The 20,007-nt window shown below is 51.1% G+C and overlaps 1 protein-coding gene and 1 non-coding gene across 2 annotated transcripts in view; one reads left to right on the top strand and one right to left on the bottom strand.

Moving 5' to 3' along the window:
- The first annotated feature begins 42 nt into the window (after nt 1–42).
- TRNAG-GCC (transfer RNA glycine (anticodon GCC)) lies at nt 43–113 on the top strand. Its single transcript has one exon. It is a non-coding gene; the product is annotated as a tRNA-Gly (tRNA).
- Nucleotides 114–1,070: 957 nt separating this feature from the next.
- The window catches only part of LOC133279001 (hydrocephalus-inducing protein homolog), a 106,759-nt gene continuing 87,822 nt past the window's right edge, over nt 1,071–20,007 (bottom strand). The window contains exons 66-85 of the mRNA XM_061472342.1: nt 18,706–18,866; nt 17,743–17,855; nt 15,475–15,721; nt 14,732–14,944; nt 13,923–14,061; nt 13,423–13,588; nt 12,827–12,974; nt 11,362–11,569; nt 10,865–11,086; nt 10,064–10,233; nt 9,676–9,874; nt 9,347–9,505; nt 8,490–8,770; nt 7,918–8,137; nt 6,914–7,126; nt 5,343–5,506; nt 4,897–5,047; nt 3,005–3,235; nt 2,161–2,385; nt 1,071–1,683 (exon numbers count right to left, since the gene is read on the bottom strand). Coding sequence (XP_061328326.1) covers nt 1,180–1,683; nt 2,161–2,385; nt 3,005–3,235; nt 4,897–5,047; nt 5,343–5,506; nt 6,914–7,126; nt 7,918–8,137; nt 8,490–8,770; nt 9,347–9,505; nt 9,676–9,874; nt 10,064–10,233; nt 10,865–11,086; nt 11,362–11,569; nt 12,827–12,974; nt 13,423–13,588; nt 13,923–14,061; nt 14,732–14,944; nt 15,475–15,721; nt 17,743–17,855; nt 18,706–18,866 — 4,134 coding nt within the window. The 3' untranslated portion in view covers nt 1,071–1,179. The remainder of the gene's footprint in view (nt 1,684–2,160; nt 2,386–3,004; nt 3,236–4,896; nt 5,048–5,342; nt 5,507–6,913; nt 7,127–7,917; nt 8,138–8,489; nt 8,771–9,346; nt 9,506–9,675; nt 9,875–10,063; nt 10,234–10,864; nt 11,087–11,361; nt 11,570–12,826; nt 12,975–13,422; nt 13,589–13,922; nt 14,062–14,731; nt 14,945–15,474; nt 15,722–17,742; nt 17,856–18,705; nt 18,867–20,007) is intronic.

Here is a 20,007-nt window from a genome sequence, read left to right on the forward strand (position 1 = left end):
GTCATATAGGCAGAGGTGCAACCAATACCCCAAACAGCTGGAGCATTGGTGGTTCAGTGGTAGAATTCTCGCCTGCCACGCGGGAGGCCCGGGTTCGATTCCCGGCCAATGCAACGCTGTCTTTTTCCCTTTTTGCTTTGACTTCTACCCATCCCATGGACCCACTCTTCCCAAAATCTCAGCCTAAATAGCATCTTTACCTTAGCCTTCAATGAAGATGCGAAAGCTTCCAGTGCCTAACTCGGTAGAGGGGTTTGCCACTGGCCTGTCATCCACTTTAAAATCCAGGAAAGTTGTTACAGAAGATGTTTATGAACTTTTCTTCCCCAAACGGCTGACACCACCTCTGTTCTCAACCTGCTCTAAGCAAAGCAGGCTGATGGGAGACAGGCATGGCCATCCCAGCGCCAGCTCCTGCCTGCTGCCCGGAGAGACCCCCGTGTCCCCCAGCCCCGGTCAGGTCTAACCCGGAGCCGGCCACCCCCAGGAGCGTCGCGGGAGCTGTAAGCCGCTCTGCTAAAGCCATCAGCGCGGGGCTCGCAGGCACAGCTCCGGTGCCGAACACATACCCTGACCCGCTAGCGCCCAGCAGCTGACAGGCTCGAAAATAAACTTCAGGGACAGATGTATGGGGATGGGAGACACAGAGCAGCTCGGGGGGCACTGACCCTGACACAGCCACCGTAACCCGAGCCCTTGCTGGGGCTCCGGGCCTGCAGCCCCGCGCTCCCCTGGGTGCCCCCATCACCCGGGGAGCCTGTCCGACCCGGTTCCGTACCGCGGGCAGCTCCGCGGTGCACGGCGGGATCCACCCAAGCACTACAGGCCGGTTCCTGCCTCCCCGCGATCCGCAGGCGGCCCCGCTGGGCTCCCAGTCCCTCCCTGCGGTGCCGCTCCGTCCTCCATCCCCTCGGCACCGGTGCGCTGGGGTCTTCCGGAGCGGCACCGCCCGCTCCCCGGTTCCCGCTCCCCGCCGTCCCTCACTTCCCGCACCACGCTGGCGGCCACGGCCCCTGCACCCTCCGGCACCGCCGTGCTCCAGGGCGCCCCCAGGCGACGCAGAGGCTGCCTCCAAAGTACCCACTGCTCCGAAGGAGCGCGCTTGGTTTATTGCGCACCGAGCGCCGCAGGGTTAATGGACCCTCAGTGAACTACCGAGCGCCCGCTGTCAGAAGCAGCTTAGCTAGGGCTCAAGGGGGACACCGGTCCCTTGGCAGCGGGAAGGCCGCGAAGGTAGTATACCCAGGAGACGCCAGCCCCCCCGGGGCAGCAGACCACCATCCTGCTGGGGACGGCAGCCCTATCCACAGCTGGGCTGCCGGCGAAGGAGACGGTGATGGGCATGGTCTTTTTGGCACGCAAGCTCTTGGGGGCCCTGACGGTGAAGGCTGGGTGCTCCACCGTGCACTGGAAGGTCATGGTTTGGAAGAAGACATTCTTGAAGGGGATGGAGATGGTAGTGCCAGCCTTGATGGGGAAGGGGCCCTGAGGCTTGGGTGGGAGGGCGAGGCCAACAAGCGGGATGCTGTAATCGCCACCAAGCGGGGAGGAGAGCTGCAGTATGGCTCTGGCTTCACCCAGTTGGCAGGGCTCGAAGGTCACCTCCACGCTCAGCTCTGAGCCCCTGGGGCTGGCAGGGGCCGCACTGATGGTTTTCTCTGTTTGGAAGTCAGCACAATTGGTCTGCACAGGGGAGAAAAGAGACCATGGAGGGGGTGGGTCAGAAAAGCTGAGTCAGTACCTCAGGAAGAAACCGATGGTCCCCTGCCATCACACTGGTTGTGGTTCCTGTCCCCATCCTGTCACTTGTGTGTCCAACCCACAGCATTCCCCTGCTGAATGGGCATGAGAACTGTCCAAGTGTGCCAAGCAGGGATAGCCCTGCATCCAAACCCAAGAAGCCTTACTTGGGCTGTAAGGTGGAAGTCCAGACACCATGGAGCCTGCAAAAGCACCTCCAACAAGGGCAGCAGAGAGCATTCTGCAAGGGAGGCCAGTCCATCTGGGGACAAGCCCAGTGCTGGTGGGCAGACCCCCGGACTCACATGGCCATCCCACCTACGCCAGACCAAGCCAGAGGGGCTGGACCCCTCGGCAGAGAGGGCTGGTGCTTGCCAGAGGAGCTGCCTCCCAGCCAGAGCCCTGGCAGCCCAGGCTCACCTGGAGGAGGTACTCAGTCTTCTGCCGGGCATAATTCATTATTTTTGTGGTGATGGTCTGACTAGAGCCCAGTGTGATGCAGAAGTAGAGGGGCTTCTCCGGCCTGCTCATGATGGCTTTCAATTGCAGGTTGTAGTAAAAAGAGCCCAAGTCGCTGCTCTGGAGCACCAGGCGCCCTGTGCTCTCACCCACTTTCAGGGGCTGGTACTCAAGTACAAGATCAGCCTAAGAGGAATGAGAGGAAAAGCCACTGAGTTAGGCAGAGACAGTGAATTCAGGGCCTAGGATGGGGGAAATTGTTCCCTGGTGTGCTCACACAATGCTGGAAGGCTGAGCTGCCTTTCTTGTTCCAACTCCTTCTCTCTGGGGCACAGCCTTGCTGCATCTAGGAGGACAGTTCACTTGCGGTACAGTCCCCAAGAACTGAGAGTCCTCCAGCACTATCCCAGAAGCTTCCCACCCTAAAATGCCCCTATAATGCCCCAGGGCACACACCATGTCCTATCAATCCATGCTAAAGGCACCCTCCGGTGGGCTGAGGCATGCCTTGCAGCCACTATGAACTGAAAAAACACATAAAATAAAGAGCATGTGGCACAAGGACCTGCCACATGAGGCCTGATGGCAGCGTTATCACAAGCGGTAGCAAAACAGACTCCACCAGCACAGGATGATTCCCACTAAGGATATTCTCACACACTATTTTCCCTCTAAACTATCAGCAGATGGGAGCTGCCACCCTTGGAAAGAAGCCCCAGATGGTTTGTTCAGGGCACCACCAATCAAGAGCACCCCCTCCCAGAAAGGCTGAAGTGAGAGTGTACTTGAGGAGCTTTGCTCCTACCTCTGACTCTGCAGGAACAGTGAATTGTGGGGGAACACTGACGTCGGGCACTTTGCAGTCTATGGCAAACATTACTGGGACAGACAGAGGGTTATCCACCTTGACGGTGGAGGACACTCTCTGCCGAACAGCGGTGGTAATTTCAACAGTGCTGATGGGTTCCGAAGCGGTAGCCTTGTAAGTCACCATGTAGAACAAGTATTCCCTCGTCTCCTCATTGAGGAAGGTCACCTGAATCAGAGAAAAAGGGAAGTGCTTCTCTGCCAAGAAGGACCTTTGCAGGTCGAAGGAGGTGATCCTGCCCCTCTACTCTGCTCTTGTGAAACCTCACTTGGAGTACTGTGTACAGTTCTGGTGTCCTCGACATACAAAAGACATGGAACTGTTGGAATAAGTCCAGAGCAGGGCCATGAGGATGATCAGGGGCTGGAGCAGCTCCTGTATGAAGACAGGCTGAGAAAGCTGGGGCTGTTTTGCCTGGAGAAGAGAAGGCTGCGTGAAGACCTCATAGCAGCCTTCCAGTATCTGAAGGGGGCTTATAGGGATTCTGGGGAGGGACTCTTCATTAGGGACTCTAGTGGTAGGACAAGGGGTAATGAGTTCAAACTTAAACAGAGGAAGTTCAGGTTTGATATAAGAAAGAAATTCTTTACTGTGAGGGTGGTGAGGCAGTGGAATGGGTTGCCCAGGGAAGTTGTGAATGCTGCATCCCTGTCAGTGCTCAAGGCCAGGCTGGATAGAGTCTTGGGTGACATGGTTTAATGTGAGGTGTCCCTGCCCATGGCAGGGTGGTTGGAACTAGATGATCTTAAGGTCCTTTTGAACCCTAACAATTCTGTGGTTCTGTGATTCTGTGATTCTGCAGGTAGAAATATACCAGCTGTGCTTAGCCAGGTCAAAGAGCCTGTCAAGCACAACACCTTGATTTCAAGAATAGCTGTGAGCAGCCACAGAGGAAGAGTGCAAGACTGGGGGAAAGCATGTGTAGTATTTCACAGAACCCTAGAATGGTATGGGTTGGAAGGGATCTTAAAGATCATCTAGTTCTCATCCCTCTTGCATGGAACCTTTCACTAGATCAGGCTGCTCAAAGCCTCATCTAACCTGGTGCTAAACACTTCCAAGGATGGGGCATCCATAACTTCTCTGGGCCATGTGCTTCAATGTCTCAACACCATCACAGTGAAGAACTTCTTCCCAATATCCAATCTAAATCTCTCCTCTGTCAGCTTAAAGCCATCCCTACCCCTACATACCCTTGTACAAAGTTGCTTCACAGCTTTCTTTTTGGCCCCTTCAAGTACTGGAAGTCTTCTCTAAGGTCTCTGCAGAGCAAAACAAGCCCAGCTCCCTCAGCCTTTCCTCACAGGGAGGTGCTCCAGCATCTGATCATCTTTCGTGGCCTCCTCTGGACTCACTCAAGCAGGTCCATGTCCTTATGCTGGCCCCAAAGCTGGATGCAGTATTCCAGGTGGGATTTCATCAGAGAGGAGTAGAGGGTAGAATCACCTCCCTTGACCTGCTGCTCACACTCTGGGGATGCAGCCCAGCACATGGTGGGGGGTGTGGTTCTGGGCTCAAGTGCACACTGCTGCCTCATGTTGAGCTTCTTGTCAGCCAATGACCCCAAGTTCTTCTACTTTCTCCTTTAGAGGCTCCTGATTACCCCATTGCTTCCAGCTCACCAGTGTCCTGACTCACCTGTACCCAGCAGTGGGACCCTCACAGAAACTATCATGTTAGGGGGTGTGTGGAGAGATGCCTGCTCTTTAGTACCCACCCAGGACACCTACAATCCCACCAGTGGGCGTGTCAAGGTACGAACAGGTGTGTACCTTCTTGGTGAGCCACCAGCTCCTTGAAGGGCCACACAGCCTGCAGTGCACACTTACCACTGCATTAATGACTGCTTCTTTGTACGAGAGGAACGTGAGCTGGTAGTCCTTCTTGGCAGAGCCTGGCACATCAATGTGTTCCAGCCCCTGCAGCACAAAACTGCTTTCCAGCTTTTCTGGTTTGAGTATGTCTATCACCACAAGAAACCTGTGGGTGAGAGGACACAGTGAAGGTCAATGGGAAGGACAAACATAGATACAACACTGCCCCTCTCATCCTCAATGCCTCAGGGAGAGAGAGTCAGCTTTTATCCCCCTTAGGGGCAAGGCGTCCAGGATGGGTCTGTGTAGGCAGAACATGGGTAGTGCATAGGCACCTATTGCCAAAAATGGCCAAAGAGATTAAAAAGCTTTCAGGAAGGATATTCCATGCAGTGGAAGGTTCTTTCCTAGTGCTGCTGCAGGGATTGCTGATGGGGCAAGAATTCCTGGGTTGAACTCACGTCTGGGGCCTGTGTAGCCAGTTGCAGACTGGGATGAGCTCAGTGTGGGAAGTTCTACATGGCACCTGCCGGGAAATGATTCCTGAACACTCCGGGCCTTCAGCAGTTCCTTGCAGGCAGTAGTACAAGCCCACCCCATCTGGCAACGGAAAGAAGATGGAACCCTAGAAGACAAGACAGAGCAAAAGTGAGCTCTCCTGTGCTCTGTTTGGACCAGTTCCTGGCTCTGGAATACCTCTGGTCAGTCCCATGTCTCAGGCTGTCACTTGAGCAGCTTTGAGCAAGTCCAGCTGGCAGAGCTGTAACTGCAGCCCTGTCCTGTGCAGGAGAGATGGCAGCGTTGTACCCGCTTGGGCTGCCACAGCCACAGGACACAGAAGCAGCATCTCTGGGCAAAGCAAAGACACAGTGGCCTTGCAGCAGAACTGTTTTGCCTATCCCAACACTCTTTTACTTGCCTGACTAACCTGGGCACATCCGCTGCCAGCCCTGTGCTCATGCAGGGACAACCATAGTGAGGGGGATGGCAGTCCCTGCTAAACTGTACTGCCCCAGCTGTGCTGGGATTAGCCCCAATATTACTGTCAAGGGAGCAGCCTGTAAGCTGGCACAACAGGGTGCTAGCTTACAGCCAGGTGGGCCGTGAAAAGCTTGTATCCATACTCATTTTCGGTGCCAATGGGTCACAGTCACCTGTCTGTGGAGCAGCATCTCCTCTGCCTTCAGAACAGCTGAGAACTGCAACACTCCTCATGCAAGACTGTACGTTAAAGAGGTATTGAGCACATGTAACCCTAAAGGGTCTGGCTCTGCTGAGCACCCTGGAGACTGAGCCCAGAAGTCTGTGACCTCCACTCTGGCCTATATTCTTGCCTAGGGTAATGTCAGCAGGAGTGGGACAAGGACCCCAGCAGCTCCAGCACCCCAAATTCTTTCTGAACTGACCCCTTTGATTTACAGCTTATCCCTGGTCTGTCATGAAAAATACTGCCTATGGAAACAAATGGGTTGGTCATCCCCATGTGCCCAGCCTGAGTTCTGCAGGAATGGCTCTTTCCAAGCTCTTATACTACTGAAGGGGATGTCAGGAGAGCCCTTGGTGTCGTTTCCCACCTAACTGCTCATGGCCAGGGGCTCAGTGAGAAACTGCAGGGTAGCTTTGCCCTTCTTGCTCCCTGTGAAAGGGAAAAGGACACCAGCACAGAGGTGCTGGCTGGTTGTGCCAGGGCTTGGGGAGCCTGCTCAGTCCATAGGGACTGAGACCCCCCCACGCTGCACAGGCAGGGATCAGGAGCTGCACCGAACAAACTTCATTTCCTGGACCTTCAGAAAGCCTGGCTTTTTAGGTGAGCTGCTCCAACACGGTTAGTAGTCAGTCCAGACTTCCCACCTGCCCTTTCCCTGTGCCTGGCCTCTAGTCACCAGGAAAGCAGCTTCCAACAGAGATCACACAGGACACCTTCAGCTTGGACAGGGCCTCTGAATGTCATCTTGTCCAACCTCCTGTCCAAAGCCGGGTGAACTATGAGGGTCACCCCGTGAGGGTTGGCATGCTGGCACAGCTCACGTACCTGATGATTCATATTCTCAGAGCTCATGGTTTGAGGTGCATAGGTGACCTTGTATGGCTTTTTTTGTTGATTGGCTTCTAGATGGAAAAGTTCAGGCCCCTTCCAGTGCTCCCCCTCAATGATGGGTTGCACAGTCCAGGCCTCATTGCTTGGGTTTGACAGGAGGATGGTCTGGCTCTGCTTCTCACGCACGCTGCATGTGAAAATCAGAGTCTGCAATAGAGGAGCAGAGAGGCTGCATGGTCACACCAAGGAACCCTTTCCACTCTTCTCACACTGGCTCTACACTGGGACTTGAAGCACAGAGAGCAGTTCTTCCTTGTCACATGCAAAATTTCCAGTTGGGCCACAGCTTTTGTAGTAAATCAAGTTATTTGATCTTAAAGAAGGGAGAAAAACCCTTTCACATGCTGAGTGAAAGAAAAAGGGGTGTCCTAGAAGGAAACTCTTCTGTGCAAGGAGAAGACCTATAGATGCACAGCCCCTTTGTGGGCAGGCTGAAAAGCAGTTTGGATGTTCTTTTGGGATTAGGAGGCAACACTTCCCAAGCTTCCCTGTCCTGCAATGCCTGTGAGGGCCACGAGTCCTCCCCACTGCATCCCTGTGCCCCAGGAGCCTGATGCAGCTGCCCTGCCCAGTCCTAGTGCTGAATGTCTTCCCCTGTTCCAACATGGAGAAGAGTGGCTGTGGATGTACAATTCTGGGAGTATAGCAAAATGGCTCTGTGGGGAGTGTTTTAGAAAAGCCCTGCAGGGTATCCCTGTGGCAAAGGTGCTGTAGCGTAGAGCAAGCACAACTGAGCTGCTCACTGGAGGAACAGCACCTTTAACAGGGCTCAGGAATTTTGAGAATCCTGCCCAGCGGATTTCTCAGCTCTCTAGAATACCCAGGCAGGAGTGAGTCCATGCACATTAAGTGTCCTCCAGTCCCTGCCCTGGGAGAGATGTGGTGCAAATGGTGGGGTACAGGTGGGATGGGATCCATCCTGTCTCTGCTCCAGTTACCTCTTTGATCACAGGGGCTTCCACACAGCATCCTGCCAGAGTAAGCCGGAGTGGCTCACTGCCCTGGATGAAGCACTGCAGCCCATCATATTGGACAGCCTGACCCAGCTTTGAGGGACGGAAGGTCACAACAAAAGGGAGAACCATTCCTGGGGAGATGTAACCCTCTGTGGGCCTGATGCGGAAATCCGGCTTGAAGCTCTTTATGTCCCACTTAAACCTTGCCAAGGAAAGCACAAGAACAGGAAAGAAGGATTAGCAACTTGGGAGGCTTGTGTGCTGTTTGTAAGTCTCTTGTAGTATTTTCCACATCTTGGGCATGCTGCTGAGGCACCTGGCAATCAGACTTTAGGCTGGGCAAGAGTTAGCTGTGCTCATCTGTAAAGAAGCTTCTGGTTGTATCCCCTTTGGTTGTACCCCCTTGCTAACTGCCAAGGCCTGACTGCACAATGTTGGATGCATGACTCTCCACTGGGACGGAAAAGCAGAGGGGAACTATCTGGGCAACCTACAGCTCCATGCAACCCTTATCCAAGCTGTCAGCCCTCAGAGGGGATGGGGTTCTGCATTACTTGACTCCTATGTCGCCTGTGTTCCTCATGACTACGCGCTGGCTTGTGTAGCTTTGCTGCATCACAGCTCCAAAGCTGAGGTGGTCCTGGTCCAAGCTCACTTGGCTGCCCTGGCAGGAGCCCCGCACCACAAAAAGAGAGTGCACCAGACCGCTGCACTCCAACATCACTTCTTCGGTGAACGGCTGGATGCGGTGCTTTGGAGAGAAGGTCACCTCCACCTTGCAGGTGTCTCCTCTGGGCTTCAGGTTTAGCTCCTTAGTGGGCTTAACGCAGAGAACCTGCCCAACAAAATGAGTGGAGACTGCTTCATCTGGCAACTGAGATGTGGATCCCCCCTCATTAAAGTCAGAGAAGAGCCTTCCAATTCCTGTTCTGTCCCCACCAACATTGCCCCAGTCCCACTCATTCCCACATATGAATTCCTAGGTAACACCAAAGGTGTTTTCCTGTGATGTGTCCACCTGGCCATGGTGAGCTGAACTATGTCTTCTGAAGTAATTTCATGCAAACTTCAAGAGTGCTTTTAACTCTTAATCTTTAAAAATTCATTTATCTCCCTTACCTTTCCAGATCAAAAATACATGGCTGCATTCTAATGTATGTGTCTAAAACAGGCTAGGGGAACTGTACCACCTCACCTCTGGCTCTTAGGGGAGTCCTGACACCCAGCTCAACTGAGGCATTCACACTGCAAGTATCTGCTGGCAGAGCAGTCCAAGCAGTGAGGACAGGATAGCACACACAGGCAGACGGGACAGGACATGATTGTAATTAGCTACTAGCTCCTGCCCAGAGCAGTTCATAGCTACCTGCCGGCACACCAAAGTGCTCTCCAGTGAAGGAAGGGGCCTTACCCCAGCTTCTTGCAGCTCTGGCATGGTGGACATGAGACTAAGCTTAAAAGTGAGAGGGGCAGCACTGTTGTTTGCTATGATGACAATCTTCTTCACAGTCTGTCCAATGGAGAGGGCTCCCAGGTTCACTACTTTTCCTTGTGGTTCCACAACATCAACCTGAAGCAGGAAGGATTAATGTAAAGTGAAAGGACAGAAGGAGAAAGGGCTTTCTACCACCCTTATGGTAGAAAACCAAAACATGGTAGGCCGGGGAAGAGATGAGGAAAATGAGAAAGTGATGCTGGCTGCTTGCTACCTGCAGTTTTAGGATTTGGATTTAATCTCACCTTCATTTCTATGCCTCTTCCTCGGACCTCAATGGTCTGTTGGTACACACCACTGATTTCAATAGGGATGAGTTCACGGTAAGATGCAACCTCTCTGGGATAGAAAGTGACGGGGACCTCCACTGTCCCTCCTGGGCATAGGACATACACTGGAAAGTCCACCTTGAGGTGCACAGTGTTGCTGAACAAGCAGTTCAAACTGGCAGAAAGCACAGCAAAGAGGAACAGAGGTGTCACAAGCCTGTGTGTGCTCAAACAACAACAGGGCTGCTTGAGGCTCTTCCACATCCTTTCCCTGTATCTTCAGGATTTCACACACAGTGGTCATGAGGACACAGAGTAGGGACGTGCTAAGCAAGGGTTGAAGGAGCGTGTGGAGAAGTCCTACCTCATATCCTTGTTTGCCTTGTTTGTGATGACAAAGGTCTGCTGGGCAGGTGTCATCCCAGCACGGTAGATGAAGCAGGTTCCAAAGTTGAGTTTTGTGGTGGAGAAGTGGACAGCAGGTGCTACCACAGTGGCCAGGAACACGCAGGTAAATGTGGGACCCTTGCTGATCTGGTGGGGTGAAAGACAGCATGAACCAGCTGAAAATAAGGGAATTGCAACCACAAACACCAGAGACAGCTGAGGAAGATGATGGGGACAGCTGGCTGCAGTGACAGTAAGAAAAAGCAAATGCTGAAGGAATTTCAGCAAACGCTGAAAGGATTTCTGTTCCCAGAATGGAAATTGAAGGTAGAAGGCTTACTTCCCTCTCAGGGAAAGGTTTTTAGAGAACCACATCCAGGGAAAGGTTTTTAGAAAGCCACATCTCTGCTTTGTGCAGCCACGAGCTGGCAAGACCTTTCTGAGCTGTGGGACCTGGCTCAGGAAAGGCCTGGTAAGGAGAAACAGCTCCATCCCCATGCACATCTAGGTAGGCCCCCCCTCCTCCCATTCCCAAATTAGGGATAGAGAGAGCCTAGTGGATATGTTCTGGAACAAACATGCTTCCCAAAAGGCTCCCAGATAAACACTTAGTAAAATTCTCCATTCTGAAGCTGTCAGACTCTTTATCTCAGCAGCAGGAGCCTCTTCTGCCTCCTTCAGGCTCTTTAGTGGTGGAGCTCACCCCTGGCTTTGGGCTCCTGCTGCCAAGCTGCTGCATAGGGAAGGCAAAGGTCCCTTACTAAATGTTGGTCCTCACCCGCAGTGTCAGCTTAACATCCTTCAAAGAGCACATCTTTTGTGAGTGAAATGCTAGCTGGGACTCTGCTTTCTCCTCTGCCTGCAGGGTGCCTGTCCAAGGGGTGATGGTGAGGACCTGCTGACAGGCTGCTGGACCGCACAGCTCCCATGTGAAGGTGAAGCTGAACCTGCCGTTGTTACAGATGCTGAAGATGCGCTTGATGTTCTCATTTAGCTGCACCTGTGGGGGAGGTGGTGGTGAAGATGAGGGGTTGGAGCACACACCAATTGCTGACCAGCCCACTAAGTGCTCCTCCCTCATGTGCTCTGGCATCTTTCCCATTCAGCTAATGACCTGTGTGAATGATCCATCTCCCTCCCTCTTGAGACCTGATTGTACCCATAAATGAAGAAGAACTTTCCCTCTTGTTGAAAACTGTCTGCAAAGCTTTTGGTTAAGGTGCAGTCTTGCAGGGCTTTGTGGAGCAAATGGTTCAGGGAACCAGTGCTACTCACTTCCTTGAGATCAATGATGTTGATTTTGTGTGCACTGAGCTCAGTGACATGGCCATCGCTGTCCTGGCACCCGACAGAGACATTCATGCTGTAGCTGGTGGCCTTGATGTTCAAGGAGAGAGGCTGGGTCTTTCTCTTGACATCACACTTGAGGTTGAAGACCACCTCTCCTTCTATTGTTGGTATGAAGGAGACTGTAATGGGAAGCCTGAGAAGAAAAGACCTTTTTTGCTCCGTTCACTATCTTTTAGCTTTCTTGGCCCCACATTGCCTTCTCTATGGGAGAGCAGCTGTGCAACAGCTGTGGTGAGACCCTGGGCCTGGAAGAAACCAGGAATGGCATTCTGCCCTTCCAGGGGCTTCTACTCTCCGTGCTGACAGCTGTTTAGAGTATGATGATTCCATGCAATGAAACAGCAGAGGATACAACAAAGCAGCTAACACTACCTTTACTGTCCTGTCCATGTCCTGGAGGGCAGCATTGCCTTGAGAGCCTGCTTCTGTCCCAAACACAGAATAAGGTACTCAGAGACCCCCAGTCTCTCTGATCTGTATGACAAGAGTAACATCCTCTTTCCAAAGAAGAATCATCCAGCTCCTATGACAGCTGTACAACATGAGTGCCACCAAACTGCCTCTTTGTAATTTCTGTGAGTAATCTCTGGATAGGTGATCAAACACAACCAAACTACAAAGATTTGAGGAATTACCACTTCTCAGCTGAGCCACAGTAACTGATATAGGATGCTCTCTTATATTACACCCCATGGAAAGCAAAATTTCAGCATCTTTTAAGCCATAGCAAAACTGCCCGGAGCTAACATGCTCTTTGTACCCCAGAGCAAGCCATGAATGGGCACAGGGACATCCACAGTGGATCAGCAGATGAGCTAGTGATCTGTTAACACTGCTTGAACTCATGATCATGTCTGACTGAAAGCCACGGCTGCAGTCTACAAGAACATCCATTTTCTAACAGGGGATCCTATGAAACACAGCTAGTTTTGTAAGTCTGTTGCTGTACTCCCACAATGGGCTTATATGGTGCCTGTAGTGCTGCTTGTGTGCTTTGCTCCTCTTGGTGGTCTTGCACAGACCATGCGTGGTGGGCTCTGTCACTAAAGGAACGGAGGGAACAGAGTAGACCTTGCACACTTAAGGCTACTGGCTTAAGAGATCACAGGGTTAAACCCCCAAAACATGCTTTTGTCATCAAAACTAGAAGATCTATAGTGTGAATTTCTCTAGGAAGGGAACCTAGAAGACTAGGGTAACCTGGACACAAGCACTTTACCAAGAAAACTGCAGTTTCAGAGTGTCCCAACTGGAAAGGAATGAAACAAGGCAGATGCCTGCTCTTGCTGAGAGGCACCTGGTGACTACCAAGGGGGAAAATCCCAAAAGCAAAATGGCAGTGCAGTGTTTGGCATGCAGGAGAGGGAATGTGGCCAGTGAGCTCTTTTACCTCGAAAGAGGACCGATGGAGCCTTTCAGGGGCTCTACCTTCATGGAGGCCTTGCATCCTTCTGAGAAGAGAGAGCTTTCCCTGAAAGCAAAGCTGAAGGCTTCCTTCTCACTGTTGATCATATACATAGTCTGGCGTACTTCGTGCCCTGGGGAGAGGACAAAGTAACTGCTGAAAATCATTTGTTCCTCTGGCCACTGGGCCACCACTGCCCCTTGGACTCCTGCCTGCCAGCTGAGCACAGCACGCAATCTGCAGTGAGGACCATCACTTGCAGCATGGCACACTCAGAATGCCAATATGGAAACCTTTCTTGTACAGCATGCACTCTTGCAACCTTTCTTCATGCAAGGGGACCCCCTGGACTCCCCTGCCTCCCCCAGATCCCCTCTTGAGAACAGGTGCAACCACATGCCTTGTCCTTGACACATGCCTTCCTCCCCCTCATACATTTGGGTGCCAGGAGCTGGATGATGTGCTTAGAAGTACCTGTTTCTATTTCCAGCTTCCCTTTTGGAGCCTGCTGGAACAACAGCAGTGTTAAACCCTTGGAGCAGTCCACATCTGAGCATGCAAGGTATAACCATGGTGCTCACCGATTAACAGCAACTGGAAGCTCAGGTGAGATCTGTTCAGAGTCACAAGTGGGTCACTCGCATTGCCCACTAACAGAACTGGGACTGAAATGTTCTGCTCAGGGACTTTAAAGATCCAGAATGATTCCGTCACATCCAGGTGCTGTGGGATGAACTGGAACTTCATCTGTGAAAGAAAGAGGTAAATGAAGGAAAGTTGCTGCCCTTGGCAGGGCAAGGAGTGTGTGTGTGTGCAGTTTACACCATCAAGAAACCCAAGGAACCTTATGCTGCTGTGAGCTCAGAGATAGGCAGCTGTGCCTAAAGCTTGGCAGAGGTGGGGTACAGGGTGAGAACAGGTTCATCTGCCAGCTCATTTACACTACAGTCAAAGGTTTCTGCATGGTCTTGGCAAGCTCACAGTGAGAGGGGATGCCCAGTAGTGTAGACATATCCAGTGCTAAAGTGGCACACATGTGTAGTGAAGCTATATATCTACCGTCTTAATTTTCTGCACCCACCTCTGCTTTCTTCCCTGGCTGGATCTGACCTCTTTCTGTGAGGCAGAAGAAAGCCTCTTGTCCTCGTGGAGCTTCAGGGTCTTGACAAGTCCACTGGAAGGAGTATGCAGAACTGGTTGGGTTTGTAACTGTGAATGTCCTGGGAACACAAAACAAAATAGACTACTAAGGTGGTGTTGGGACGTGAACAACTCTTGTCCTCTAGCACGCATCAGGAACTGACAGTCCTGGACACCATCTGGAAGGAGTTATTTGGTACTGGGAACCACGCTGGGAGCACAGACATTTCACCTGCTTTCTAGGAACCTTGTTTGTGTCTCAGGTGACTAAAAATTAATAGCTATCCACAGAGAAATTAGCAAAGAAATTATCCAAACTCTTGCACGTTGAATCGATAAGATCAAATGAAAGCGGTAACATCAAGTCCAGTAAGAGTCTCTTGGAAGAATGGTGCTCTCTATTGTAGCTGCAGCCTTTGCTGACCCTGTCCAATTGGTAATCTCAAAGGAGCAAGAATGTTCTTTGGAGGGACAAAGGTTGTATTGGCCACAAAGCAGAAGCTTGGGATACATGGTCCTCCCAGACTGACCCACACTATTGAGGAAAAGGACAAAGAGAACCAAAAACTGCCTAGTTGGTCTTCACTGACCAGTTTCTTCCAGGCCCAGGACAGACTGGTGGCCAAGGGTCAGCAGATCACAGACAAGGTACAGATGTACGTTGGGGCTTGGAAGAGGAGCTGGAGAGGTTCTCTGGATAAGGGGCATGACTGGGAGACCATCAGCCAGAGAAGCCATGCCCACACCTACCTGCTGCTTCTGCTGCACACCCCAATTGCCGCAAACTCAATCACTCTTGTGTTATGATCTAACACTGTCTCCTTTGGGCCCGGCAACTTTGGGTTGCGCCTGTTTGCTGTGAGGTAATCAGAGTCTTCTAATTCAAAGTGGCAGTTTGTCATCAGACTTTTCCCCTTCACAGCCACCTCTGGGCACTTCTGGTTTGGTGTCAGGTTAGGAATACTAGGAAGAAAGGGACTGATATTAGCCAGGTAAACATTTCCAGCCAGCCAGCTGCTTGCCTGTCTCCTTGTATAGCACGTACTGTTGCACCCTCTCTCCATGCAAGTACTGTGCAGAAAATAAAACAGAACTGCATTCCCTGCCACAGAGACAGAAAAAATGGCACAAACATAACCAGTGATGTGTCTGAAGATCAACTGCAGTGCACAGGTTTCTCTGCAGATAAGGAGGTCATGCTTGACTGATAAGGGAGCACAGCTAGGGACTGGCTGGCCCCTTGGTAGCCTTTCTTGTCCTCTCATTCTAGAGAGATCCCTACAGGAGCTTAATAATTCATGCAATATCTTTTCCCAGTGCCTCCATACCTGCTTCTACCAAAGCTGGATGACCATCTTTACTCCTGCATGTTGATTGGTTCTGCTATCTCTCTGTGGCTGGTTGTCCACAGGTTCTCACCTCACCCATCCCAGAGACACAACCATGACTATCCATCAGTAGCATGAGTTGAAAAGTGCCAGGACATTTCCTACCTGCAGAGCATACAGCTCTCAAAGTCCCCCACGTACACTGGAGAGAACTTCATCTGGAAGAGCTGCTTCTGGCCAACAGGGATGGTGCCACTGCGGGGCTCGACAGAGAATGGCGACTTGCTACTGATGGCATTCAGAGATGAGTTCAGGGAGGAAGAGACGTGCTCCAGTTCATGGTCCAGCTGACTTGAACAACGGCTGGGATGGAGCTTCCCAGAGGTACCACAAGTGGAGGAGAGAGAATCCCCTGCGGTAAGGAAGAAGCATGACATCTCTCAAGAAGAAAATCCTTTGCTCCCAGCAACTCTGCCTCCTGCTGCAGTGGACAGAATGGAGCTGGGATGCATTTGGAGTGTCTCTGGCCAAGTGCTTTCAGCAGGAGGGCTCCCACTGAAGGAACAGGCAGAGTGTCCAGATTGTGTTTTTCTTCTGCGATACTGCTCGCTAAATCATAATCCCAGAAAGTCCTGGGGAGAGGCAGGAGAACAGGTGGGAGAACACGGTGGGGGGCAGCAAACACAGTGAAATGGCCCTGCAGAGACCCAGAGAACTGCTTGAATCAAAACACACCACTGAACATCACTCTGTAAAGACATACAGATGGTGGACAAGAAGGCTACGTCTATGTTAGCAAATCAAAAGGGCCCAGGACAGAAGCCTGCTGCTTCACTCCATGCTGGACTGGGGAGCTAGATGCAAACATCTTCTGCAGGACCACTTCTGGCCAGCATTCATTCCCAAACCATGTCCAGGATCTAACAGAGATACCTGTGTTACAGCATCTGTGAGAATTTCTGGGTGCTGTTTCACATCCCAGCCCAGCCAGCCTCAATACTTAGCATTAAGGACAGTGTTGAGTCCTGCAGAACTGAGCTTTGCTTGTTGTGTGTGGTGGAGAAAAGGGTTTGGGGAACAGTGCTGCTGTCCTTCACACCCTTTCCTTCTTTCCTCTTTCTGAGGCTTTCATAACTAACAACCAGACAGCTAATGTTGCAGTCCAGCAGACCAGCTCCAGCATGAGGGCACCCTGTGCTGGGGAAGAGTCAACACCTGGACCCCAGGGGAGGGAGATAAGCATATTCAGAGCACAAAGAACTTTGGTTGAGATCTCTCACCCTGACCATCAGAAAGCTTTCCATGCTAGGAAACAAAAGGCTTGACTGCTCTCCTATATCCTGTTTCTGGTATGCAGTTCTGGTGCCCTCAACATAAAAAGGACATGGAACTGTTGGAACAAATCCAGAGGAGGGCCACGAGGATGATCAGGGGACTGGAGCACCTCCCGTATGAAGACAGGCTGAGAAAGTTGGGGCTGTTCAGCCTGGAGAAGAGAAGGCTGAGTGGAGACCTCAGAGCAGCCTTCCAGTGTCTGAAAGGGGCCTATAGGGATGATGGGGATGGACTTTTCATTAGGGACTGTAGTGATAGGAGAAGGGGTAACAGGTTAAAACTCAAACAGAGGAAGTTTAGATTGGATATAAGGAAGAAATTCTTTACTGTTAGGGTGGTGAGGCACTGGAATTGGGTTGTCCAAGGAAGTTGTGAATGCTCCATCCCTGGCGGTGCTCAAGGCAGGGCTGGACAAAGCCTTGGGTGGCATGGTTTAGTGTGAGGTGTCCCTGCCCATGGCAGGGGGGTTGAAATAGATGATCTTAAGGTCCTTTCCAACCCTAACTATTCCATGATTCTATGATGAGACCTCTTGGACACACAGCCCTGTTTCCTTGCAGCCACCCAAGGAAAACAAAGACTCAGATACAAGGACATTGCTATGAGTTAATGAGTCACAGCCCCACCACTGAGCTCCAACATGCTGGGAGCAGGGTCTCTGCCAGCAGCAACACTTCTGTGCCCGAGTTAGGAGGTCAGTTTTAGACAGTGACATTGCATTTGCTTTGGACTGGGGGATCACACACAGACAGTGATACAGATCAGCTAACTTAGTGTTACACCATCAGTTTTCCCAGTCTCAGAGACTTTTCAAAGAGCTGCCCTCATGTTCCTGTTGCCAGTCCTGACCCAGGCTCAGCTCCCACGCAGACTACAAGTGTCAGAGCAAGCATATGAGGGTATGAAAGGCAGAGAGGGGGACAAGGAGAAAGTCTACAGCTGCAGCTGGGGAGATGCTGATAAAATCAGATGCCTGGACAGGGATGAAAAAGCAATTCATGTTTTGGGGTGAAGTAGCACAGTCTTCCCCCCAAGCCTTCAGCTACCAACTGAAACACCCTGGGCATGCCCAGCTCCCACCCAAAGCAAGTGCCTTACCATTCAGATTGGACAGGAGCAGCTCCCCAGTACGGTTCACTGATCTTTCATCCTCCACAGTTGCCATCCAGGTGTATTCCAGGGCCACATTCCCTGTATTAGACAGCTGGAAACTGCTTTTCAGAAAGAGAATAAATAAAAAGAAATAAAAAGAAAGCATCCAATAACTACAAAGCAAGTAGAAAAGTAATGCTTTATGGTGGACTCCCGGTACCCCTTTCCTTATGCTGAGGAGCATCTTCTTCATCAAGCGTCTCTGTTTCATCTAGATTGCTGCCCTGGGCTGCCCCAAGACAAGGTATTTTAAAGTTTGGATGTTAAAGACAAAAAGGCAGACATGGTGCCCAGGAGGTTAATTCAAGGGTCTTATTCTGGTCTTTATATCACAGTTTGACATTATTTTGACTGCAAACTTATTCTTAAGCAGATGAGGACAGGCAACATGGAAAGAAAGCAAGACCATGGTTGTTCTCAGCAGAACCTCTCCTGGCATGTCTTGGCAGCATGGTGTCTACCATCTCCTGCTTGGCTTTGTATGCAGATATGTGGGCCTCAGCACTTAGCCAGGACCCGGAAAGGATGAAACAATAAATGACTTGTTTAAAGGGAAGAACAGCAGGTGAGACTGCACAAAAAGTTCTAGGAAGGGACTCAGATCCACATGTGGGAGATCCCCAGGACCCCAGGATACGTGGAAACTGAAACCTCAAGAACCAGCAGGCAGCAGCACCCCCCTCCAAGGCCAGTCAGCCCCTTAGAAATTAGAAGAGATTTTAGAAGAATTAGAAGAAGTGGCTGAGCAATAAATATGTCAGTGTAACTTCTGTTGGCACAGGACCATGACTAGAAGGAAAAGCAGAGGCCACCAGAGAGCACAGCACATCTTTGGGGAAGCAGATGCTGGGTCAACCCTGGGAAAGGCAACTCCCTCTTGCAGGTCTCTGCCTGGCCTCCAGCACTCACGTGACTGTCCTTGTCTGGAAGAGCAAGGTCTCCTTGAACTGAATCATGTCCACATCCATCTGGAACTCAGCATAGTCAACAACAGCACTGAGGTGAAGCTCCACCTCACGGCTGCTCTTCTCCAGGACAGTGTGAGCTGGTTCTGGGGTTGTCTTGATCACCTCCATAGAGGAAAGGGAAGAATCATTAAGCAAAACCCAGAAAGCCAGGCTGAGCAGGGAGTCTCCTGGCCTTAAAATCACATACAGGGGCTAGAAAGGACCATTCCCATTTATTTTGCCTGAAAGATGACAAAATTTGACCCTTCTGTTGCCTATTTGTTTCTACCTATTGATCAAAGCAATCACCACCACAACTGTGTACGCCCATGGGGACTATGACCGGGTATCAGTCCCTGTGTTTCATTCCTGTAGAGTGTCTGACATTTTTCCTGGCCCCTATAAATCTCAGAAGGCCTCTAAATTAGAAATAAGTTCCCCTGCAGGAGCTCTGTGGATGGAGACCTCCAAGACTGAACAAACCTAGAAAGCACCTTTTCCTTCTTGTCTTATGAGAAAGCGCCTTCCAGATGTCATGTTGGGCAACAGTCACAGTGGTGGGGGCTGGGTGACAGGTATTTTTGGGATTGGAATGAATTCCTTAGGAAGGTCTCTGACTGCTGAAGCTCTGATGAGGAAGAAGTCTGGTTAACAGCTTTTACAGTGCTTCAGAAACTAGGGAAGAACCATCACTGGGTAAGTATGTTTGACAATAATGACAGTAGAAGCAAGAGTTTCTGGAGATGACACCCAGACTCCTGCATGACTGTCCTACAGTGCCTGGGCTGCTCCATAATGAGATATCCCATATGATACAGAGACTACAACCAAAATCTCTGGTGTCAATGCAGACAGAGCTCAGAGCACACACACAACACGCTGGTGGGTTACACAGCATACACAGAAGAGCACTAATGTTGCTCTCCGAGAGACAGAGCACAGTGAATTTAACTCCTTGGTGAAAAGGCACTGTATCAGATAAGACACTTTAACACCATAAAATGCAATGAAATCAGAAAGCGTGACCTCCCATTAAACACAGGCTACAACACTTCAGCCTTTGGCAGAGACTGATAGTTTGCATGTAGCTAAACATCTCTTTCCAAAAGACTTCCCCATCTTGTGTGAGCATGTCAGGCCACTGTGCATCCACTTCTCCTCTAAAATGCACTGCTGTTTAACCTCATGGGATGTATTAAATAAAGGAGGAAGCAGGAGCTGCTTAGCCAGCAGAGATGTCAGTCTGCTGCCATTGGCAGTTCTC

This window comes from Pezoporus flaviventris, unplaced genomic scaffold, assembly GCF_033815535.1.
Source record: "Pezoporus flaviventris isolate CSIRO_AGI_PZ_B2104156 unplaced genomic scaffold, CSIRO_AGI_Pfla_v1 ptg000070l, whole genome shotgun sequence".
Classification (NCBI taxonomy): domain Eukaryota; kingdom Metazoa; phylum Chordata; class Aves; order Psittaciformes; family Psittacidae; genus Pezoporus; species Pezoporus flaviventris.